General features: G+C 41.1%; 1 protein-coding gene across 5 annotated transcripts in view; it reads right to left on the minus strand.

The window, feature by feature from the left end:
- LOC135489711 (myosin-10-like) overlaps nt 1-25,552 on the minus strand; it is a 43,333-nt gene continuing 17,781 nt past the window's right edge. For 3 of the 5 annotated variants that reach the window (XM_064775219.1, XM_064775205.1, XM_064775213.1), the window contains 31 exons: nt 24,626-24,689; nt 24,058-24,156; nt 22,471-22,614; nt 22,090-22,185; nt 20,920-21,191; nt 20,420-20,590; nt 20,023-20,302; nt 19,557-19,735; nt 19,155-19,346; nt 17,972-18,132; nt 17,440-17,548; nt 16,233-16,436; nt 15,834-15,982; nt 15,371-15,485; nt 14,917-15,072; nt 14,532-14,680; nt 14,051-14,195; nt 13,493-13,705; nt 13,022-13,228; nt 12,541-12,798; nt 11,819-12,099; nt 11,463-11,685; nt 11,066-11,236; nt 10,684-10,845; nt 10,010-10,227; nt 9,575-9,698; nt 9,104-9,312; nt 8,494-8,602; nt 8,045-8,220; nt 7,255-7,281; nt 1-4,105 (listed from right to left, as the gene is read on the minus strand). In XM_064775219.1, coding sequence (XP_064631289.1) covers nt 4,009-4,105; nt 7,255-7,281; nt 8,045-8,220; nt 8,494-8,602; nt 9,104-9,312; nt 9,575-9,698; nt 10,010-10,227; nt 10,684-10,845; nt 11,066-11,236; nt 11,463-11,685; nt 11,819-12,099; nt 12,541-12,798; nt 13,022-13,228; nt 13,493-13,705; nt 14,051-14,195; nt 14,532-14,680; nt 14,917-15,072; nt 15,371-15,485; nt 15,834-15,982; nt 16,233-16,436; nt 17,440-17,548; nt 17,972-18,132; nt 19,155-19,346; nt 19,557-19,735; nt 20,023-20,302; nt 20,420-20,590; nt 20,920-21,191; nt 22,090-22,185; nt 22,471-22,614; nt 24,058-24,156; nt 24,626-24,689 — 5,160 coding nt within the window. In that variant the 3' untranslated portion in view covers nt 1-4,008. Of the gene's footprint in view, nt 4,106-5,936; nt 5,980-7,254; nt 7,282-8,044; nt 8,221-8,493; nt 8,603-9,103; nt 9,313-9,574; nt 9,699-10,009; nt 10,228-10,683; nt 10,846-11,065; nt 11,237-11,462; nt 11,686-11,818; nt 12,100-12,540; nt 12,799-13,021; nt 13,229-13,492; nt 13,706-14,050; nt 14,196-14,531; nt 14,681-14,916; nt 15,073-15,370; nt 15,486-15,833; nt 15,983-16,232; nt 16,437-17,439; nt 17,549-17,971; nt 18,133-19,154; nt 19,347-19,556; nt 19,736-20,022; nt 20,303-20,419; nt 20,591-20,919; nt 21,192-22,089; nt 22,186-22,470; nt 22,615-24,057; nt 24,157-24,625; nt 24,690-25,552 lie in introns of all 5 variants that reach the window. The other 2 variants (XM_064775232.1, XM_064775226.1) reach the window with 2 other exon arrangements.

A 25,552-nucleotide genomic window follows, 5' to 3' on the forward strand; every position in this document is an offset into this window, starting at 1 on the left:
TTAGATGTAAAGTCAAGTTACTTTATTTCACATAATTATTTTGCAAAGTTAATTTATGTAACATTATCCTGCACAATCATTGCAAAGCAGAGAAGTGAACATATTGTATCACCATCCTGGGGGATTGTTCATAAAAAATTGCATACACAACCCTGAATGGTTCAAATCATCAAGGATAGCAAGGGAATTAGCATCATCAATTAGCTACTTAGTTAGCATGGATAATTAACATTAGCTGGACCAACCTTAGCTGGATCACTCATTTCTAGCGTATTTTAACCATTTTACTTAGCATCAACATTTGGTGACTGAATGTTCTGAACTTAATTATCAATTCACCCTTCACTCAGCATCTCATCCCTTGACCAAAAGAAGGCAGGCCCAACTGATGCCCATTGATTGTTACTACACAGGATTACCTGTACAAGTACTACTACTACTAATTCAGACATTCACTGTACTTACATCCTTCGCAGCTACATGTTGCACTATACAAGTGTGCCAAGCATCTATGATAATACCCAGGGTCACGCCAACCTACTGCATGGACAGCCTGGGCTGGGTCGTAGAAGGTGCCGATCCTCCAAATATTTGATCGGCACCAACCATTTCTGAAGCTGAATTTCTTGATGAAATCTTTATCATTAATTCATGATTCTGACTGGATGATTGATTCTAGATTTCCTTAGGGTCACTTACGGCAACTCCTGGTCTGTACCATCAGAATGGAAACTCCTGTTGCTTATACAATGTGGTGTAGAGAAATATGCTGAAAAGAAGACACCTCCCAATGTATTGGGCTCTCTAATATCATACTCTTAAGTGCAGGGCATTTGATTTTTTTCTTTAATACGGAGGTCGAATTACATGACTTGAATACACCTAGCAGCTACATGCCATTTTATTATGATTTCTTTTCCCTTATATGACTAATAATTAATGGTTTATACTGAGTGTATAATGTTATCAGCTAGTGCAAACAGTGATCCCTTACACCTAATAAATGTAGTCCTTCTCTTGAAGAACCTCATGCAATTACATTGTACTGCTCAATCAAAAGAGATTTATGTCACCTTTCAGTTAAATATGAAATCCAAATCTAGTCTATATATCCCACAATTACAGATACTTTGGGATTTATTGTAGTGTCTTTCCTAGGGTTCAACATGTGCAATGTCTATCCATGCTCATTCATTTCTCATCTTACAATAGTAGAAGTTATAAATTGATCAAGTAATTCAGTATATTTCTATGCTCAGAGCAAGACATCCATCTGGAAATGGTGAATATTATCGAACTGAGCATAACTCCTGTGTAACTTATCGTATATTTTTCTCATCATGCAACTAAAGCATCTATTAAGCCAAAACAAAAGACTTTAAGGCAACCGGGGATGACACCATGAGATCGGGAAACCTGTGGGACACGTATACCCCTCAAACATGTTTCCGAAAATGTTTGGAGATGAAATTGAACAGTTTAGACTTCTGGGAACATGAGCAGGTTTCTACCACTATTCCCAACAATTTGAATCAATGAAATGGTGCCAACATTTTCAATATTCACAAGTGAACACACTGCACCTGCTACTGGCAGTGGGATACTTCTTGTCCAACTTGGAGCACGATTGAACAAAGTAGGATTTCTTTCATGTTAGTACTATCAAAACATTTTGCTGTCACCTCATCTGTAAGAACATGGCCCAAACATTTTTAGAAACAGTGCTTATATAATGTTCAACAAGCCCCACAGTTTGAAGGAATGGATGAAGGGACAACACGCATTCAGAGCCACGCACAAACAACTACAAAATGCTCATTGGACATTGGATGGATAAATGGATGGCATAGAAAAACACACGTGCTACCAACCGTAGTCTACAGAAGTTCCGTGTCCTCCCAACTTTGCCACAATCGGTTCACCCACATTTTCAGACACCGATACTAATGATGGGGCACACAATGACACTTTGTCATTCCAGTGGAAAGACAGTGTCCCGGTCTGTACAGCAAGAACAGTGTGCCACGTAGAGTTCTCTGTGCACCAAAGAAAAGTTTTCTATACATGAATGCACCCTTCTCCATTGGTCAATTCTGTCAAAGTTAGGATGACACCAACTTTACTCAGGCCCTCAGAGAAACATTACAAACTGGTGTTATCACATTTAGGATTGCACAGGCAGGGACATGAATACTAGAAACGTGCCGTTTCTGTCAAAAATATGTAATTGTTTCGCATTAAACCTGTGGAGTTGAGCAGTATTAAATTTTAGCACAATATCAATACCAGACACAGAATTTTTAACACAAAATCTGTCATGTCACATGAACTTTGCTCAATGGCCTCAAAAATGGCAAACTAAATAAAAAATCACGATAAAAAAAGAATCGCTCATCATTTTTAACTCCATGCAATCGTCAAGAAACGAAGTATCAAAGAAATGTTTTAAAAGACACATAAACCGAATTTTTTACTTTTGTTTCAAACCTATATAAGGCTACTGTGTAGTTTTCTTTAAATCATCCACCCAAGAGAAAACTCTGGGAAGAATTTGCCTCTTCAGCGTCACATTAGCTAATATTCATCAGTCATTTTCTATTCTACATTATCTAGATTGTCAAACCTGAAGCGCAAATTAGGCCATGCATATCCAAGTCAATGCCTACTGACCCTTGAGTCAGCATTCACATATGGAAGCTTTGTAAGAAATTCCGTTTAGAAGCTACGTAAAATTCGCAGCTTAACACAAAGGAACTTATAGCGACCCATTCAAAAGTCCTTATCTTTACCATCGTTTTTCGATTCAACCTCTTTAACTTCTTCCCCAAGCATGTGAAGTCATCTTGGTGTAGTTTTGACTGCCATGAGACACTAGACTTGGAACAAGCATGGCCATCATACCACATTAATAAGCCAATACACTCTAAAGCCTCTGCGACTATAGATTCACTATACATCTACCTTGTATGGTTATACAAATACAAATATACAAATCATGTACTGGTTTTAATTCTTAGCCTGAAGCTATCATGGTACCTATTCAACCCTCAACCTCGTTTAATATTGTAACATGCTTGACATTGAAGCACTTGTTTCGGCAGTTCAAGGACAGCAGTGGCAGCCTTATGGCCAGTTTGTTAACACCACTTCAAACATTTCTGATAATATGAAAAGTATTTCATTGAACCGCAAGTTTTTTTTATTGCCCATGGAGAACACCTCCAGGATTGAAATATCAGTGGTCACTTTACGAAGCTGGTCAAAAAGTTTCGTTTCAGATTGATTTATGCTTGAAAAAATTATTTTCTTTTTATTCATAGGGACTAAAATTGTTTGATTAACTGGCCCCTCTCCCTGAAGTGCCGAAGAAAACAAGTGGACTGTCCCCTGTGGTGACCAGTAGCAGTATTAAAATGTAGCTATGTATATTTGGTTTATAGTTTGATACATTACTTACTTAGACCTATACAATTCATAAGGTGTCCTACCATACACGGTGGACACATATCACAAGCTTGGAGCAACTTGTCCTGTATAAAAAAACGACAACTGGTTTTGTGCGCACCTTACAACTTACGTTCATGAAAATGACCTTAGTGTTATCAAACTACAGAATGTCAAGTTCACCAGATGCAGGAGACTACAATATCAAACTGGCCTATCCAGTTATGATTCCTAAGTACGAAATATTCCCATCAAATGAATTTGTGCAGAGTTTTCAACCTTTAATCCAGAAGTATCATGACATGTCTACAACTATTCAAAACTGAAACAGCTACATTATTATGCAGCAACAAGCCATACAGTCTTGTCACTGTCTGAACAGTCCAAAAGCCACGGTCAAATCACTTCAACATCGGAGTCAAGCTCTCCAACAAGCATTCAGACACAAAGCCACGAGTCCTAGCTGGAACCATTGATATTCGACCTAAGCTGGATCCGTGTCTTTTCTGATCCTCGTCGTTTCGGATATCACACAAAACCAGCCACCTGTCATGGAAATAATGTTTATTCGCCGTCGTCTACCTCATCTTCCTTGTCGGAGTCATCGCGTGCGTTTGCTCCCCGCGAAGACCGGTAGCTCATGCCGCTTGTTAATCGTGCACTGCAAGAGAGAAACAAACAGATATTATGGTCTACATATTGAGAAAAACTTGAAACAGGGTTTAAGTGCAGAGTAAAATATATCAATCCTGCAAATTATTACAGACCAAAATATATTGGGTTAATCTGACTGAGGAATAACTATACCAAATCATTTATTTGATTTTCTAGTGAATGATTGCCAAGTATGTCCGCAGGTCCTGCAAAATCTTAGTGATCATATTGTAATTGTAAATGTTATCGCCTGCAGCTGTATTTGTTAGGGAGAGCAGACCCCACCTATGCAAAAAGTGACTGACGCAACTTTCTTGCACAGCAGATATCTCAATGCTATTTTTCAGTGGCCTCCCAAATGACACTAACTGTGGTATGCTGGTATTCATTTTCATCAGTTACTAAAATTTGTAGAAATTTATTCAAGAAGAATAGGACACCATAACCACCCAGCGTCAGGCTGCATACTCTCAAGTGTCATGCAGCTGATGTTGATCAATGGAGGCCATGCAGACGTCATCACAGGAAGACGCCATTTTGGATGTCAAATTGATGCTACTGACCCACAAGCTCATTTTGTCATCAGTACAACAATGGCAGAAGTGACTGCACATCAGGAGGGTCAAGGATACCGGTTGACATCCAAATTAGACACCCAAATGACGTCACTGCATGACCTACATACAGTGAAGATAATGATATTTCTGTGGAAACTAGTTTGTACAATGATGAACTTCTATAAGTTTGAGAGAAGACGGACACTACTCAGTGCAGCTGTAACTGTTTTCGCTATGGTACAATGTTTGTGCATGGTGCCATGTAATGTATTATTTCCTACTGTAGTAGAATCAACCCATGATGCCAGAAAAGTCACTTCTAGGACATGTTTGCTGATCAATTTTAGTGCTAAATAGAAGGGTACCAAACACCAGGGTACTCAAATTCGTTCTCCATGGTGCCAAATCGAAAGACCGCACTACAGTGGCGAGTTAATTCCATCAGTAAAAGCCTTTTGTGCTAGGTAAAAATGAAGGATGAAAAGAGTGCATTACACTCCCCTAAAATTGTTGACCAAAGGTATGCCTATGCAAATAAAGTTTTTGAAAGTACGGCCCCTTATAGACCTTGTTACAATTTTTCACATGGTGATCCACGACGTCCTTTTTTTACCGACTGATTCTGGCACAATGGGTTTGTCTGAGAAGCCGAAAGCAATGTCTACATGTAGTATCCTCGATGTAAAACCATGCAGGAAATAACTGCATGATGAGATAATGAATGGAAGAGTAGCTACTCTTGGCACATGCTGGGAGATTCGGGGTACTTAAATTTGTAAGTCGACTCTTGGACTTGGTGAATTAATGCTAAAAACCAATAAGACACGGCAAAAGCAACACCATCTGAGTTTGGCACATTACATTAATTTAGTTGGAACACTCAAGAAGGGACGCAGTTTAATCTGCACAGTATGATGGGAAGGGTGCAACACGACTCAAATCTGGCCACAAGTAGTTTTACCTGTACTCATCTTGTTTCAAACCAGTCAACAACCTACTCTGAGACTTGTCATAGGCCAATAAGGTTTTCTTTGAATTAGTCTTTCAATTCATCAGATGAAAACGGTAATGTTCTCCAGAAGGGAGTAATTTTATCAGAAGCTAAAGATCATGGGGAATATTCTTAAGTAGGGGTGATTTTGAGGAGTTTAATCTAATGAACTGTCATGCAATATACTAGTAATCAAATCAACAAAAAGAATGCGAACCAAACATGAATAAATCGGGGTATAATGATGGTGAACATTCCAAGAGCATTCCAGCAGACTGGGGTTATGTTACCTAGTCTTTTGTCTTATCATCATCCTTGTCATGTGAATGTTTACTGGAACAAACAAACCAAATAAAAACATTGGAACGAGATTGAGGGCATTCCAAATGAAATTTATGCAAGCACTGGGACAGCTATGGCAGAAAGGGTGTCGAAGATAAAAAGGAGACAGACAAAATTGGGTTGGAAGATATGAATAACATTATCTTTCCAGCCTTTTAAAGATATGAATAAGGTGGCTTTCTTGGGAACAGATTCCATTTGAAGGAGACAAACAGCTTGGGGAATACACTTACTGAGTTAGCCATTAATCATGTAAGATCTTTGCACCTGGGAGCGAGTAATTTCAAATAAGTCATTGAATACAACATTGAGAGAGATTTCGATGATGAAGTGGTATTTAAGGAAAGATGGGTCTAGAGGTGCACTCACACAGCATTTGAGTATCCTAGCTGCCTATGGTGAAAGATGGAGTAGATGAGAAGTTATAATGTGATTAAAGAGCATTCTGGGCCCAGTTGCTCAATTGGGGTTTGAGACAAACCCTAGCGTTTGCTCAACTTAGCTTCATCTCCTTAACTACAGTAAATATCATTCACAATAGCAGCGTTTGGACTTAACGCCAACATTACAGCTGAGCAATCGGGCCCTGGTTTGTTATATGTGAAATTGTAGAAATAGGCAGCTACGCCGGGTAAAGTTGGATATTATATGAGCCTTGTTTTTACCCTGCTGAGCAAACATTATTATGGCAACCATACTTAGCAATATCTACATATCTGGTTATAGAAAGCGTCATTGGACGACAAACGCATGGTGATAGACAACGAAATGATGAGGTTACACCAGAGCCCTCTATGTGGTTTTATTCAAATGACAGTGGGTCAGTGCGTATATTTTTTGTGCAAGTCAGCTGTTTTGCACCAGTTTAACGCTGTCATTTTGATGTCCATGGTCACTTGTTTGCTGTCAAATGTTGCAGAACTGCAGGTCATCTATTACTAGCTAAATACACCATTAGATATTGTTTGATATTACACTTAACTAGTTAGTCATTAGCATCATGATGTTGCGATAAATCTATCAACATGTGGTTTCAACCACATGTATGAAGCCCTAAAGCGCTACACAAATGAGCAATTTTTTACAATGATTTCGATATGTGACAAAAAGATATCTCAAGTGCGAGTAAAACCAGTCATCTCTGCATTTTCTATAGATCGCTGGTCCCTGTGACCACCACAAACATGTGATTTTTGTTGCATAGCAAATTAAATTGCTCATTTACTGGGCGCTTTAGAAATAAAGGCGGTCGACCAGTGCACTCACTCATAGTAGGAGGAATATCCTATCAGCCTAAACGGGCAAGGAGGAGACGACGACAAATTATAATATGTAGACAGAAGAATCGCAGAATGGAATACTTCAGTTTGTTTGGAGATTTCGAGAAATCTTTCTCATATCAGAGAAACTCTGTAGCAATTTCGACAATGCCAGGACATTAGGACACCTCATTGTTTTGACAACTTTATCAAGGGTAAGGCCACCTCTGTCGCTCAAGAATTCAAAACTTTCGATTGCAACATGGACGACACTATTGAAGTTAATGTGTGGGATGAACATAAAATGCCTGCAAGTAAGGCTTATGTAGGAAGAGGAGTAAAGTGGTTATTAAACAGGGTAATAAAATGGGTCAAGTGTCATAGTGTGCGGCTTCATTAACATAAAGGTGTCAGCGCTGCAGCTCATAGCTGTGAAAATAGGGTGCAAGATATAGAGGAAATGTGTTTGTAAGGTGTCAAGGGCATTATATTTGGACCCCCCTGCTCATGATGTCACTGCATCAATGGTAATGAATAAGTGAAATTACGCTCCTTCCATAGTTCTAGATCATTTTTCCAATTTCCTACAATATCAGCTTTCTAAATTAAAATGACAGAGCCATTCACGACTCATGGGACATGTTCAATGGCCCATCACAACATTGCATTATGTTGAAGTGGATAACCAACTATGAATAGTTTAGTGTGTCATATTTTGGTTTTAAATGCATCACAGGACCGAATTGTCGGAAAAAAACTCCAGCCAGAAATGTCATGTTGGTTGCAGAGATACCTACCCCCTCATTTTTGACCGAAGTCCAGTGACCTCTCGTTGTAAACTCTCCCCATTTTCGTTTGATTCATCTAAGTCTCTCTGGAGCTTGCGGCGTATGGCATTCAACCTCGTCACCTCCTCCTCAGCCTCGTCCACTTGACGCTTCAGGGCCTTCACTCGAGTATTCACCTTCTCGACCTGAAAATACCACAACATATATGTGAAAATGTCTAGGCCTAGCAACTCAAGACTTCGGCCAGTCCATCACAAGCTACTGTCAGGTCCTAGCATAGACACCATGAGCTACTCAGAATCTCCATTTTATGTCACATTCTAAGAACTAAGCAATAAAATTAATGGAATCGAACATTGATCAAACGGCCAAGACCACGTGAAGTTATTTTAAAATCATCAGGTCATAACTCGCACTACTGAGAGTACGTTGCTGGAGGAGAAGAACCTGTGTTATACCTGTTCCTTATACTGATCAGCATGGCGTCTCTCATCATCGACCTGCATCATCATTTCCTTTAACTTCTTGTCAAGGCGACGATTCTGCTTGGCAGCCTGAGCACGTTCCCTGAACACACAAAATAAACATTAGAGTGGTAACTGGTGTCGATGAGAAGCGTTCCTGTCAATGGTTGTTCTCTTTTCCAAAGTCACAAAGCAACAGTCCTAAATGTAAAACCCACTACCAACATATGGACCCAAACAAACCTGCTCACTTTGCTGTGACTGGTTCACACGTCCACAAACCTTCACATGGACATCATAGCACAAATCTTATGGGTGTAATACATGTTGAGCAAGCTGAACTGGGGTCCCTACAAACAGTGTAACAGCTCCATCACCTATTACCCAACATACTCAAGGCCAGGAGCACTGCATAAAGTAGTACTATCAGTTTGCGACCGTACCATGACTTCAGGACAGTTACAAATCTGCATGTACACAATGGAGACATCTACAGAAGTACCTTTCCCCCCAAAATAATACCAACAGGACTCAATTCCATGTGCACAATGGGAGGCATCTATATGATATTTACACTCTGGCTGAACAGTCAGCACTTCATTACCTGGCCTCAACTTCCAGCTGCTCTTCAAGACTGGCAATCTTACTCTCGAGGGAGGAGATAGTAGCCTTGGAACGCGACCTCAGCTGCGATTCCATCTCGGAGAGCTTATTTTTCAAATCCTTGTTCTGCCTCTCCAGGAGAATACGCGAGTTCTCGTGTTTCTGTGTGAGAGAACGTTCCGATGCCAGCTCAGTCGTCAAGGTCTCGATCTAAAATTATTGGAAATAGAATGATAAGTAAATGAAATGCTCATGAGACATTATTAAATAATTGATAACTATATTCTCGGTGTATCGCCATTTCGCCTACAATCATTTTGCCTACAGCCATTTCGCCTACTAGCCATTTCGCCTATTACCCATTTCGAATGAGAATGGTCGGCACCTTCTGGACCTTCCTGCTAGGAGCAGATCGACATACAGCTTTGTTGAGAGGCAGAATCAGGCCTACGAAACCCTGTCCTATACTGACCTGCGCGTTGTTCTTCTTGGCCTTATCAACCATGATCTCGAGGTTCCCCTGTTCCTCTTCAAGCTCCTCTTCCAACTCTTGGATCCGGCTGTCCAGGCGGCGCTTGTCTTCAATGAGAGATGACCTAACAAGAAACAAGATTCATCCTAAACTTGCTTCGTCACATGATATGCATCTTCTCAAGATGTTTGTTAGTGTATTTTGTTTATGACATTGTTCTCTATTTTTAAGTGACCAAGACCCGGGTTTCGGAATCAACACATATGCTTGACAGTTCAAGAAACGCAAACGATTTCATCACCCTCACACATATTTCATCTTAAGATTTTGTGCCCTGCATCCATGCATGCTTTGGATTGCGGCCAAATAAATTATCAGAGTAACAAAATCTGTCATGGTCAATTTCGTTCCTCGCCTTCGGTCTACTTTACTTACTTGCTGGAGCTACTGGCGCTCATTTCGTCCATGAGCTCATCGCGCTCTCCTTCGACTGTGCGTCTGGCCCTCTCCGAGGCCGACAGATCCTCCTGCAGCTGGGCAACATCCTGTTCTAGTTGCTTCATCTTCCTTTCATTGTCCTTCGCTGCAGCCACAGCGTCATCCTTACTCCGTGCAGCATCTTCGAGCTCCATCTGCTGCTCCTTCATCTGAGCCTGAAAACAGTTGAGAACACGACGTCAGGGCGAGAAATTCACAAAGGAAAAGATCGCCACTGTTGGTGTGAGACTTATTGCCTTTACAGCCTAACTCCAACCAGATGCATAAATGGGTACTGGTCAGATTGCCGATTGAGCAATTCATCAGAGTTCTCTACTAACATGTTTCAGGATAGACCAGGTTCAAAGTGTCAAGTTGGTTGACAACCTCTCCTGTTGTTGACTACGAACCCAGAACTATAAGTCCCCAACTGGATGGGCCTTTTGTGAGGTGATGACACATGGTACAGGTATTCACTAACTACTCTCTCAAAGGATAGCAATGAAATTCAAGCAAATTTCCACAGTGACCAGCAACAAGTCCGAATCGGGCACTGAACCGATTATGTTCTGATTATGATACGACGCACCACGAACGCCCAACAAATGAAGTGGTCCATGCTTTCTATTTACCTGAATCTTCTTGAGTTGTTTGAGGGCATCATCCTTGAGTCTCTCTGCCATCTGGACCTGCTGCGACATGTCGGCAAACTCGCCTTCCAGCTTCTTCTTGGCGTTGACAGCATTGCTACGCTGTTTACGCTCATCTTCCAACTCTTCCTCCATCTCACGAAGCTGCGCATGATAAAGAGTTACATTAAGTATCTTGAAAATCGAGTTCCGTTGTCATGGACTGTCAGCCCAGCCATACTGCATGGCCTGAGCCTAGCTCTTCTGCATGAACTCACTCCCATGGGTGCCTCAGTGTCGCGTCTATCAGCTTACCAAGGTAGCATAAGAGGAGTTAGAGCCAAAACAACAGAAATTTGAAGTGTCTCAGCTAGCCAATACACACCTGTTTAATCAGCGACTTCCTCTTCTCTTCAGACTGCTCATCCTTCAACTGCAGGTCACGATCAAACTGAGCCTTCTGAGCCTGCATGTTGACCTCAAGACGCAGCTTGGCATCTTCTGTGGCCTGCAACTCATCCTCGAGTTCCTCAATCTGGGTACGCTGCTCCTCAACCTAAAGAGAGATGGGGCACTTGAGATCACACAATAGATTACTTGCGTAGGGCAATGACAGACTTAATCAATGAATTCAATTTCCACATTTTGATTTGGGAGAAAACACCCAGTACAACATGTTCTTGTAAACTAAGGTATAGCTTGGTAACTCGTAACCGAAAAAGTTGACTAGATTAATCCAGCATCTGGCTGATGAGAGTTAAATCTTAAATTTGATCTTTTACCTGTCCTTCAAGAGTTCTCTTAGCCCGCTCAAGCTCATGGACATTCTTGCCGACATCATCCTTGCTAGACATGAGGTACTCGAGTTCTCTGCTCTGTTTTGTGCGGTCACGTTCCATCTCATCAATCCTGGTCTGCAGCTCTTCGATCTCGCGTGTGCTCGAGAGAATCTTCGTCTCCTTCTCCCTGGCTTCCCGCTCAGCAGCATCACGTTCAGCACCAAGCCTGGAAGAGAGTACACATTACCACTGTGTAAAATCAAGTCATCGTCAGCCTTGTGAAGGAATAGAAACCAGAGTCATAGGCATTACCACCTTATAGAATGAAACCAGAAAAAATTCATTGACATTGCCCCTACCTTTCAGATTGTGCTTTCTCCTCGGCTAAATTCTGGTCAAACTTCCTCTGCTTCTTCTCAAGCTGGAGCAAGGAAGACCTCTGTCCTTCCATGGCAACATTCAAGTCCTCAACCTCAGCCTGGAGTTTTTTCCTGCTGCGCTCCAACTTGTCATTGTGGGAGGTCAAGTCCTCGTTGCGGCTCTGCAACATCTCGATCTCTTTCAGTAGTTTCTTGCGACCATCCTCCATACCGTCCATTATTTGTACGTCCTCATCTAACTTCTTTTTGAGATCAGTAAGCTGTGAGGGAGTGGTAGAATTTAAAAGTTACTTCTATGCTTTTTAATAGCCACAAGGTAGTTAAATAGAAAGCGAAACTGCTTCCTCGTCAGTTGCCTGGCATTTGAAAAAGGAGTTTGAAAGTAAAGAGTGGCTCATTAGCAAATCTGGCCGACCCTTTCATTAGGAGCAACATAATCTTGAAAAAGAAATTTAGCTTTTCATATGACTTATTTCCAAGGCATCTTTGCTCAAAGTTCACGATTATTGGGGACAGGGGCTACAAAGGCACATCACAAAACTCAAATCTGCCTGGAAAGAACTAGCAGATATGAACAACACCCACAAAGTGACAATTAGTACTCTAAACCACAACCACCTGCTCCGCACATGCTCGGGGCTTTAGCGGCAGAGAATTTTCTACCATTTTAACACATTCATTCATACCGACATCAAACGAACCTGTTGATTAGAAGCAGCCAGTTGCTTCTCGACGCTCTTCCTAGCCTCTTCCTCTTCTTCCAACTGGTCGATGTTCATTTCACGCTCCTCCTCTAGCTGTCTGATCTTCGACTGCAAACTCAACTTTGCCTTCGTCTCCTCTTGGAGAGAGTCCTGCGCATCATTCAAGTTCATTTCCAGCAAAGAAACTTGTTTCATCGCGCTTGAAAGTTTATTATCGGCCTGTTCGAAGCCTTGGCTGGATTGATCAAGTTCAGTCTGAAACAAAGAGAAGTAATATCATGCAAGGCTGTAATCAAATGAACAAGTTCAATGAGAAACACGACAAATAAACCAAATCTAAAAACGCACAAACCACAGGCACAAATGCTATTTTATCAACGTCACAAATATGAAAATATTTTCAAAAATATAGTGCAGACAGACATACTGTAGACATTTGCAGGTATGTATCTCAGGAACTGTTCTGACAAATACTTACTTGCAATCTGCTTATTTTCTCAGCATACGATTTTTTATCATTCTCCAGTTCAGTAAGTTTCATCACAAATTCCTGAGCCTGCCCTTCGAGCTGTTTTCGTTTCCTCTCAGACTCTTGTTTAGCAACACTAAGACTTTTAATATCAGACGCCATATCGACATTCTCCGCCTCTAGAGTAGTTTTAGCCTTTTCTAGATTAACCCGGGTCTGAAAAGACAAAGAAGATTTCCATTAAAAAAACTTTGCTTTTAAGGCTGATTTTTGCAAGGCTGGCTGAATGCTGATTTACTTAGCTAAGAAAAAGACGATCAAAATATGTTGTTATCCATTGAAGAAAAATTCATCCACCGTTTTTCATCCTTACAAATAAAATAAGTATAACCATGCCATGTAGCAACGAGAAGCATGCCTGGACATGAATTTCAAGAGAGTACAAAATAGATTTTTCAAGGAAAATCACATCACTCTTACCTTCTTTGTTTGGTCCAGCTGTTCATTCAGCTGTTCTATTTGCTGAGTGTGCTTGTGTCGCATCTCCACCACTTGGCCTTCACGATTTTTCACCTCGTCATCCAAGGCCTTCTTCAATCCTTCGACCTCATGTTCACGCTTGGTACGCAGTTCTTGCACCGCAGCAGTTGTGTCTATCGAATCTTCTAACTCGCTCTTCAAGGCTTCCAATTCCTGGAAAGGGCGAGGTCAGAAAGGAAATGTAATACATGCCAATGAAAAGATGAATATCATCAGTGATTATTCAGACACACTCCTTGAATGAAGCACGATGGCTCAAACAGTCAAACAGCAAAAGCAGGAGGTCTCCAAATCAAATGCCTGACCCGAATGTTTCATATCAAAGAGGTCCCGACGTTGACCACGCATCTATCATGTCTAGGCACGTGCTTTCTGAGGTTCCTCACTCAGTCCCTATTTCTGGAGCCAGGCGGCTTCAAAGAATCTGTGTGCAAAAGGGCAAAGTGTTTGATAAGAGATCACTGGCAAAGGGTCAAGTAACAAACCGACTAAACCTACCTCACCAAGATCCCTTTTTTGTTTTTCTGCTTTCGTACGTGCGGCCCTCTCGACGTCCAAATCTTCCTGAACTTCGTGAAACTGAGACTCAATTTCACGTAATTGTTTTTGAGCAATCGTCCTACCAGCGACCTCTTCATCCGTCCTGAAATATTATCATAATGTGCTGTGAATGAACAAGTCTAGACATGTAACTCTGAAAATGAAAACAATCACGTCTGCATGGAACTTTTTCCAGGGAATAACCTTTCGATGATATCATCAATGCCTACTAAACCAGCCGATTTAGCAGCTTGGTTGATGATACATACACTTAAATAGCACTTTTATACTACTTCAGATTCGGACAAAATTCCAAATTTAATTAGTGTAGTTGTCTGACTTAATATTCCAAGGTGACAATCAATGTGTCTGCATCAGTTATCGAAGCCACAAGGTTCAGATATTTATTAAATCAGAACTATTATCAATATTCACTTACTTTTGCAGACTTAACCGTAATTCCTCGTCACGCTTGGTTAAGGTATCTTGCAACTCGTCACAATGACTCTTTTTCTCAGACAACTGTTCACGTAAATCGTTTAATTCTGTCTCGAGCTTCCTCTTGATTTTTTCTAACTCTTGACGAAGCTGAAAGTGATGGAAAACAATTTGCAATTGGATTTTTATTTAACTATAATATCTCATTAAAATCTGAAGAGCAGAGATGGGGTACTTTGAGTTAGATGACGTCACTGCATCTTTGCAGTTATGACGACCAGCATTTCAATTTCTACTGACATCACTGCGTCTTAACATTCGGGTTATGAAACTTTTCGTAACAACATCAAGATCACAACTTCTCCTCCACTTTCAATCAAACTTACCGCTTGTTCTTTTTTCAGCCTCTCTTCAAGATCTTTAATAATGGCTTCATATCGATTCTTGGCCTTGGTGAGGTGCTTCGCTTTGTCCTCCTCGGTCGCAAGTAGAGTACTGATCTCACCAACACGTTCTTCTAGGCCTTTCTTTTCTTTCGTTAACTGAAAGAGGAAGTCATAAATTCAGAAACCGGGCTGAAGGCAGAGTGCACTGGCCATTATACCGTGAAATAAACGATTACTCATGTGGCAATCCATATTATAAGGACAAGGCGAGTGTGGAACTGCCCACATCTGCGCAGATCATGTCTGAATTTGACAATTTGAATTTTGTCAACACTTTTCATCTTCAACATTAAAACATCTGAAAATCTCAAAAATAACTGAAAGGAACTGTGGTAGCCAATCCTATTGTTGGAAAACAGCCCTCTATCTTATCCAAGCAATCACTCCAATTTACCTTAGAATTGATATCTTCCTGCAATGCCAGAGCCTCCTCTACTTTTTTAGCCTTGGCATCAACGGAAACTTTCTCCAACTGAAGTTTTTGTCGGGCTTGTTCCTCTTCTTCCAACCTGAAATACAAAATGACAAGAAATTATACACGGCAAACACCCTCATTTCAGTCAGCCTATCGTTAATCTGACGCTGTACGGTGAAGGAGGTGAAGGAGTGTGGGAGCGGCCGGGAAACATCTACAGACAGGCTTCCCACTGAAGAAGGAGGGGAACTGACAATTGAAGATTGAAGAGGACAACATAAGAAATATTTTGGCAATTTGTGCATAAGAAGTTCGAAATGAACGAATTGCATACCCTTACACTCGGTTACTTCATAGGGATAGCGACTCTTTAACTTTGTTTTACGTTCGACAATAATTCTTTAGCATGTTAAACGCCACAGAAATCCAAATCTATACATACTGTTCTTCAAGATCCTGAATGGTCTGGTTTAATTTCTTTTTGTCGGTTGCCACCTGCGTGTATCTCTCCTCTTCCTCTTCAATTCTGGCTTCATAATCTTGTAGCAGTTCCTCTAACTCGTTAGTCTTTTGGCTGAGGCGGGTACGAGCCTAAAAAATATATTTGAGTCCATGAACTTTTCCGTTTTGAAAGTTTTTAGATATCCAGTTGTCGGCCACAGGGCAGCTAGCACCTGCTATTTGGAACTGACACATGCAGTACTTCATAGAGAGGTGCCTGGATTACAGTAGGTCAAATTGAATAGAAGGAACCAAATACTGTGTCCTATCCTTGATAGAGGATATCCTGCCAACATAGGTTCCACGAAGGGAGGTAGATGTATCAGTGTATTGTTCTTACCTCTTCAGTCTCTGCACAGAGGTCTGTCTCAGCCCTCAGTTGCTCGGCAAGTATATTTTTCTCCTCGACCAGCTGCGTGTGGCTCTTCTCGAGTTCACCAAGCGTCGACTGCTGTTTCTCGAACTGATCCTTGACCTTCTTGAGCTCCTCTTCTTTCACAACCAGAACCTCTTCTTGGCGAGTTACATTCAGCAACGGTTTCACCTAAAGACAGAATTAACAGGTTGAAATGAAAAGTTGTTTTTTTCTTTCTTTTGTGGGGAAACACCTGTCAGGGCTCTATAAACTCCTTTATATTCAGCAGCCTCCCCTTTTCATGTGTTCCCTGTATCAATCACCAATCGAATCAAAGGCAGGGAATGGAAGCCAGGTAGCCTACTAATGTACAAAACCATAAGGCTTAAGGCTGATGCACGATGAGAACCTCTATCTGTGTGGTCATGTTGGTGATCAAGGAATCAATGTCAGGCTAACTATACTCGGCCTAAAACACAAAGTTATCTACAGCAAACAAGTTAAAAAGTCATTCTGTATTTCCAGGGTTTGCCAAGATCCTTAGAATTATCCATAAACTGACAGAACTAATATGCACAAATTCGACCATCAAAGTTTTAGAACTGACACTAAATCCATAACATTTCAAAACGAGTGACCTGTGAATGTGCCTGCTGGACACGTGCTCGACTCTTGCGGGCAATTGCAAGGTAGGCAGGCTCCCCCATTTCAAATTATGTGTCTACACTCATAAATCCAACACATCTTGAGTAAGCTAACATAAGTTTATGACAGTTTATTACAAGGCTGGTACACAAGACAACATTTGGTTGTACAACCTTCTGCACAGGGTTTATTGATTTTAGTCTAAGAATAAGCTCTCGGATTATCAAATCAACCATTGACAGGGCCATTTACCAGTGTTACAGTAACTCTTTCAAGAACATAATAGTTGCTGGGTCAATCCTCATCTCTTATACTTTTTGAGGAAGATTGGAGTATGGGCCGTATTTTGAAGTCAAGTTTTGCTTCTGCATTGGCCTAGTTGCTTTCCGCTCAACTGGGTGCCTAACTAGTCAATTGGACTGTATCTCCAGCAAAGGATGAGTTCATATCACGTGTATGTTTCTCACTAGGATGGAGTCTTTTCTTTGCCCTGGTATAGGCAGCAGGTGCAGGGAATTTCAGTTTTCCCATTCTTAACATTGCATACCTTGGTGAACAGTCTCCACCACTGCCAATTCCTCAGTTTGAGGTAGGAGGCACAGTTCCTCTGGATAATCCTGATTGCACTCAACTGCTGCAGACGGCGTTGATAGTTCCTGAAAATCAGATTTAGTCATCAGATTTAGTTATCAGTTTATCTTACTTCACCATGAAGGTGAAAACAACACAGACATATACTTTCGTCTCAAACATCCACCAGCTACACATTCTGCATCATCCCCGAGAGCATTTTGCTGTATGCAACTATGGCTGGTGTTAATACTATGCCAATACTGTAACAAGAGACCATTGGATGTTTCTACTTTGAGGCCAAATTCTATGGTCACTCACTTATTCACAGGCTTTTGAGGTTAGCTACAATTGCTAAGCCAATGACTTTATATCAACATCAATCCAATGCCTGTGAAAGCTTTGGGGTTTCCAGCATTTGCCACTGTAGTTGACACATGCTATTAGACTCTGCCTTTTGCTTGCCCAGGCACAGGCACCACTGCCACTCTGGATATCTATTTACATACCTCCTAGCCAGGAGACCTCTTGCATAGGCTTGGAACTGGATGATGATGTCGGTCAACTTGAGGTCACGCTCCTCCTCAAGATGGGCCAAGACCCCGGCACGGAAGAACACCTTGCTCTGTCCTATCCTGTACAAATTGGGATCCAACTCAAGGACGTCAATCTGGAACATCAAACATGAGTGACAATAAGAATGAGACAAGACTCTGGGAACTTGCACAAATTTGTTATGAGCGTTATGACCCTATGAGAGACCTTTGTGCTTTGCCATTATACAGTTATGAGTAGGGTTAGCAAAAAGTTTGTCGTATTAGTGCCTAACATCATTCAAGCCATTACCGCAAAATTCACCATTGAGTGTCAAGTCCTAAGAATGAGAGTTTTTTACTCTTCTCTATTCGAAATGATAAACCATTGTGTAGCCCAAAATCAACCCTTTAGAATAGCGGATGTAGTTTAGACTAAAAGCTGAATTGATTGCAGCACATTATTGTTCTATATAAAGGAAATATTTTTATGTATTTTTCATGGCAGTCTGAAGTGATTATATTGAAAAATCTTAATTACATCGATCAGGTCATTTGAGTGACTGTATGCCTGCCGGAGCAAGAATTAAGTTTACAACCATAATTGGTGATCACAGTTTACGGGATTCTTTTTGCTCAGAGGAAAACTCGTCATAAACAGCAGAACTATGACGTAATCATGACAAAGACCCTAAAGTGAATAGGGTTGTTCACAAAATGTGTAGCATGTGGTCCTTGTTACACCTGTAAGTCAATACCATTTTGCACTGGCTCACCCACAGCCTTATGTACAATTAAGAATGGAACATCTGCGACAGGCCAATTATCACCCACTCCTTTCTTGCAAACTTAGCCTCCCACACAAAGTAACCAACCACTTAAGTTCTTGCGCTTCTCAACTTAACCAAGTAAAAGTAAAGTAAAGTATTCGATGAGATGTGATAGAATAGGGACAGATTTAGGTGCAAGTCCCAATATATTCAGTCCCAGTAGGCTAAGTGTGCATAGGCAATGAATTTAATTTGATAACAACTGGTATGGCATAGAAGTGGGATGGATTGAGGAGCAAATCCAATCTGTTTAGTCCTAGCTGATTTGGTGTAATTCAATTTGATTCAACAACTGATCTCTTTTGCAGTGGGATCCGAAGAGTACCTACCATCTTCTTGCAAGCTTTACGTCCATCCATGAATCCCTTTGGCACAGCGCTGGGGGTAAGAATCTCGTATCTCTGCTTGAACTCCTGGAAAATGATCCTGTTGGGGAAGCCCTGGCGACAAATCCTAATACCTTCCAACACACCATTGCAGCGCAACTGATCTAGCACCAACTGAGCATCAATTTTACCAGCCTGAAAAAATATGAGAAGACAATTTAAAGATTCTGTATGATGGAAAGCCACTTTTCATTTGCATTTATCACAGAAGTTTACATGGAAATGGAGGTCATTTTCCTTGGCACCTTTTACTAACCCCTCCAGTGTATCCTTCAAATTCTTGATAATACCCGAGAGCAGTCTAGTTCTCAACATATCAAATTCCTGTTTTGTTTTTATACATACCTTTTTCTCATGATTAGGAATGATACACCTGACAAAGTTGGGGTTGGTGTTATTGAGTGTCGCCATGAGTTTGGAGAGCTGCTCCTTGTACAGCTGACTTACGGTACGGAACATACCCCTCTTGGTACGGCTACCAAACACAGATTCAGACTCGTTAGCACCCAGAGCAACGATTTCAGCTGGAAAAGATACAAATTGCGATCGAAATCAAGCAAATTTCATGTCACCACACTAACAAAAGAATTCAATGCATTACAAGCTTTTGTTTTAACAGGAAATACGATTCCAAAACTGACAAACTACTCTACGGGAGGTCAGGAGCCATCATGCTGTCTATATTGCAGACTTCTGCCAGCATCTTTTCTATAAGTATGAGGGAAAATGCTGCCTCTTTCGAAACTATGAAGTTGCCTGACTAAGCTAACAATTAGTTGTGTTATGAGCCCGACGCATAACCAAGTCTCACCATCTTTCCAGATCAAGCTCACGAAGCTGTCCGAAGAAGACTGAAGTAGCTTGACAATGTTGTCATTCAGCGGATCCATATTCTTCATCAGCCATTTCTCAGCAGAATACTCCACTTTTCCTGCATAATGGATGAGCGAGAAGTCGGAGGTCGCCCTGAAGTCAGGTTTGGCGAACTTGGGGTGCTTGCCGTGCTCTGCCATGAGCTTCTCCACAAAGGATTTGTCAGTAGCCTTGGGGAACCAGCACTCTTCATCAAGCAGGGCCATCACACCCATGGGCTGCAAGGGATAAAATTATCAGTAGAGAATTCATAAGTTCAAGCTTGACACCCAAACTATTAAATAATGTACATGAACGCTTCAAGTGTCATCCACGTGACTGTCTTCCAATCTCACCTTTTCAATGAGGTCAATGGTTGGCTGAAGATCCAACCCAAAGTCGATGAATGTCCATTCAATGCCTTCTTGTTTGTACTCCTGCTGTTCTAGAATGAACATAGTGTGGTTGAACAACTGTTGCAGCCTCTCGTTGGTGTAGTTGATGCACAACTGTTCAAAGGAGTTAAGCTGGAAACAAGAATGAAATTGATACGTAATGAAGAACCAAATCTTTTGTCCATCAAAACTTCACCAATGGAGAGAATCAAAATAAAATCATCCAGACAACGACTTCCCTGTCTTTAAATATGTCTATCGCAACAACTGATTACATGAGTATCACCTGTTTACTGTCAATGAGAATACTATTGCATCATTTTCTGATTCAACCCTTCTTGTTACTTGGTTCTATGAAGTCCTGTGAATATCAACAGCAAATATCAAAGCAGATTGACACAAATGACAGTAGTAGCTATTTCAATCCGACAATGTTATTTTAAAACGTAAAGAGCAATTACCTGGAAGATCTCAAAACCGGCAATATCAAGGATTCCAATAAAGGATGCGCCTTGACGCTTGGTCCTATCCAAACACCTGTTGATCCTGTTCACAAGCCATTTGAACATTCGTTCGTACAGCGCCTTGGTGATCGCTTCAACGGAGAATTCCACCTGTTCCTTGCTTTGGGCTTTAGTGACAAAGTCACGACCAACCTTCAATTTTGGTCGGAGCATGGCTCGTGTCAATTCTGTCACGGGGATGCCAAGGAGATGGCAAACTTTCTGGGCAACTGAAAGAGAGGCCACAGCAGTCAATTTCAAGAGTACTGTGAAATACTAGGCCTTTGAAGAAATAACAGGGGCATTGGTTTATCTATTCACTTCCTCATATCTCATTATTGGAACAGTTATTTTCCACATCGGCCTACAGCACAATTATCGTTCCTCATTCTAGCACTAGGAAAATATATCTTCATGACAACAAGCAACAATGCCAATAATACCACGATCAAGAATGTACTTTTTACTAACAAATTCCTCTAGTCTTTTCATGTACAGCTACCTGGTTTCCCAGTGTTTCAGCAGGCATATTGAAGTCTATACAGGTGTTCCTTGCATATAATGCTCAGCCATGAAGGCTCAACTACAGACATCTAATTTAATTTCTTTGCTTTTTATAAGAGGAGTCTAACCTCTGAAGTAAAAGCCAATAAAATTTCATATGGTCTCCGGTGTAAATCTTTCTATCGTTGTATAAGACACACAAGGATCATCTGTGTAATACAATCTACAGTTCTTCCACTACATCTCGACTCCAAGGTACAAGGTTCAGCCCACTGGATCAGATATAACCGCCATAATAGTTTTATGCCGGCAATAAATCGTCAGAAAAAGGTCAAGAGACCAATTAAGATAAAGAATAATGAGAACAAGTGCCGGGCAAAGCTTATCAAGCCAAAAGATGTCCTTCCAGTACATTATACAAAAATGCTGGAACACACTTGGACTTGCTGTATTTAACTGCAGGTCCAACATGTGCCACTTTTGACCTCACATCAGTACTGTGACCATTTTCAAAGAAGTAATACTATCAGGTATTCTGTGTTTTTCATATCGGCAATCCTGAAAAAACTTGCAGTGTCAGTGTAACCCGAGGTGGAGGGTATGCTCATCCCTGCCAATACTTACCAGTGTTATCTGGCATGGAGGCTTGCTCTGAATTCCTCTCCGACTTGAACCTCATGTTACCGAACTGCAGTACAGCAGATACCACTCGGATGATAGCTGAAAAAACGGGCAACATATTACAAATATAGTTAGGTTTCCTCACCAAAGTGTCTTTACCATTTGCTATTCTCTCAAAAAACCGCTTCCAAGTCCTAAGGGCCCTTTTCATGATCAGTTACATCTTAGACCACATTCATACATATGCATGCAAGGGAGCCAACACTGTAAGGTCATAGGCTCCGAAAGGCAACCTGAATTTTGGTCATGCCTTTCTATGGTTTCTATGTACTCTCCTCCCCTAATTATAGCAAAACATTATAGATTCTTGAAAACGGTACATACAGGCCTGTTCATCGGGAGTGAATCCCATAATAGTCATGGCCTCCAAGGTCTGTTTGAACTCCTCCTCCTCCTCATTACCGCTAATACCGATGTAACCATTACTAAGGAATGTGTAGTTCTTGAAGTCTTCCAGCAGGAAATCACCTAAAAACAGAAAATACCACAGAGTTAAATGAACTTAACTCTAAACTTGGATAATTCGACATCATAAACATCAGAAGCTTAGAATCGACCAGCTTCCTTGCTTCAATTCAGAGTCAGATATAAAAGAGAAACTTCAAACCGTGGTTTCACTATAGCCAGTAGTAAACTTTGGATTTACTAGACAACACAGAGGACTGCCAACCAGAAAAGGGTTACTATTGATTTTTGTATTTCAAAGATTTGGTAACAGATATCACCCACTTGCTGCAACCCATTCAGTGGCTGGGACCTGCAACAGAGCCATGACTACACGACAAGCTGCAATTTAACCAATTGACAGCCGGATTCCAACCACAATCGTCACGTTATCGTAAGTCCGTTGCAGGGTGCAGCTGCAAACAATTGCTCAGTTGAGCACCACTTTTCTCTCTTCCAAACTTTAATTTGAGCATCTATTCTAAGGTCAAAGACTAAACACCGGTGTTGCCTGATAGCTGCCGAGCAATTTCGCATATTGATGATTTCAATTCAGGCACACTAAGAAATGAAAACTTCCAAGCAGACGTCAGCCGTTCAGGGCAACAGTCGGGAGCAGCCCACACATCTCTCCTCACCAGATAAGCCATATCATCAGCTTAACAGATCAAAGCGGATAACTGACAACGCAGATGATGATAAATGAATGTGGCCCATTTTTCCTGCACATTTTCTACTGTTATTGATCCGGACACAGACATGATCCTCTCTGCTTGTCTGAGCTGTTAATGCTAAGAGGATGTCGTGTGTGTAGCACATAGGATCTCTTTAAGTTATAATTCTGATTAAAGGAGGTTGAAGTAGCTCAAATTAGCATTGAACGTATCGAAGTGGACCGCCTGTAACGGAAAGCTACCAACAGGCCTTGAACGTTCAACCTTCCTTTCACGAGGCGGACACCTTAAGCAGGACCATCGGCATAGCGATAATTTCAAAAGGGCACTTCCCAGCAACTCGTCTTTAATAGATTTGTCCCTTATGATGAAGATTCATGACTCATCATTCCAAATTCGTTTTTCATATTTTCACATTGGAAAGGCTACCAAACTGTCGCATTAATCAATGTTTGCATAGTGATTAGACAGGTGAAATAGTACGACACTCTACATGGTCAGTTCAACACATGATATCCAGGGCTGTCAGAAGATGAAAATGAATAATTGTAAGCATATAACGAGAGCCAGTGCCCCATTTGCACAGGTGAAGTGCCTAGTACCATGAATTGATTATTGTAAATCTATCTCTTGATCATTCAATGGCATGTATAGGCCCTGTAATAATCACAGAATCATAGGCCCATACCAGCAACAGGTGATTGTGAATACATGTAAGTGAGCTGGTGCTTCACGATATCAGTGCTCGGCTTAAAGTGAACCTATTGCGATGAAATGCGACCCTAAAACGTACCTTTCTCATCTGCAGTGGCCCCCTTAAGTAGTTGATAGAAGATATGGAAGCTCCTCTCATTGATAGCTTGACGTACAGCACGGGATTTCTCCAACAGATCTGATCATGGTCAAGGAAGGGTGACAACAAATACACAGCAGAAAAGCAACAGTTGATCATAATCGTCTGATTCGAAACTGTACTTCCTGAAAGAAATTCTTTAAGAAAACTATCTCAAATGTTATCGTGCTTCAATATAAATCTTATCTAAATTACATTGACTACTAATATATCGATAGGAACAAAAATTTACCTCTTAACCTAAGCTGTCAGGTTAGATCAAGAGAATCAATCAAACTTTTTTCAACGTGTTTGGTGGCAGGTGGTTATTTCTGGCCAATCCTGGTTCCAGGCCCAACCTCAATGAAAGTCAATATCGCCTCATTCGTGTAATAAATGGCTACGACAAATTGCTAAACTGGGAATAACAAAAAAAAAACAAATAAGGAGAATCAGATGGTCGGTGACAGTAACAGCAGATTTCATCAATTCCCACACTCAACTTTAGTCTCTTTTAATGTAAGGATACAAGTCTCGATGTTTGCACCAGAGATGAAACCAGATGTGTCAAAGTTGATCCTGATGAATTTACCCTGAAACAGAACACAGAACGAGTGTTTTAACAACGTCTTCAAAGGTTGAACTTTATAAACTCTTCTGGAATCGAAGTGCTTGAGCCTGAGAAGGATCAAGTGGTCAATGCAGTTTAGAGACAATGCAAGGCCTGAATACTGCATACCTTTTGAAAGGTTGTACAAGACCTATTCTATTTCATGCAATATTCCCAATCTAGGTGCTGAAGTTTGAGAAGGCTCAACCGGTATATGCAGCTCAGGGATGCAAAGAAGGGAATACTGTACCCCCCCCCCCCCCGGCCCCACCCCTCCGGGTTTATATTAGATTACAGCACAGAGTGATGGGGAATCTAGGCAAGGATGGGTTCAAAGAAGGGACGTCTTAATAGAAGACTCGGATAACACACGACCAATCACACATGACCAGGGACAGGGTGCTTCTAATTCAGTGGAATTTACTGTCATGAAGTAAATCACTTTTGGAATTTCCTGTTATGAAACATTACCCCTGAATTCATGTAATGCAAATATCTTGAAGTGCCGCCACTGTGACACCGAGGTCATGACCTAGAACACCACTGAACTCTGATAACAGCAATGTTGCCAGCCATTATTTTGCATGAAATTGACCCCTATTTCAACTTTTAGATATATTCAAAACCTCAGGGAGGGCCAGACATTTCATGTAGAGAGTTGATTTCCAATATATAGGAAGTGACTCAACACGACCTACCAATAGATATGACCAGAGATAGCTCTGCTCATCAATGATTTAATTGCTCAATTCTAGGCCAGTGAGTCGCCTGATGCCAACCCTTGTCTCCAACACCCCAATTATCCCACTCATCAAATCTACAATTATTTGCTAATTAAACAGAAGA

This window comes from Lineus longissimus, chromosome 1 (genome assembly GCF_910592395.1).
Source record: "Lineus longissimus chromosome 1, tnLinLong1.2, whole genome shotgun sequence".
Lineage (NCBI taxonomy): Eukaryota > Metazoa > Nemertea > Pilidiophora > Heteronemertea > Lineidae > Lineus > Lineus longissimus.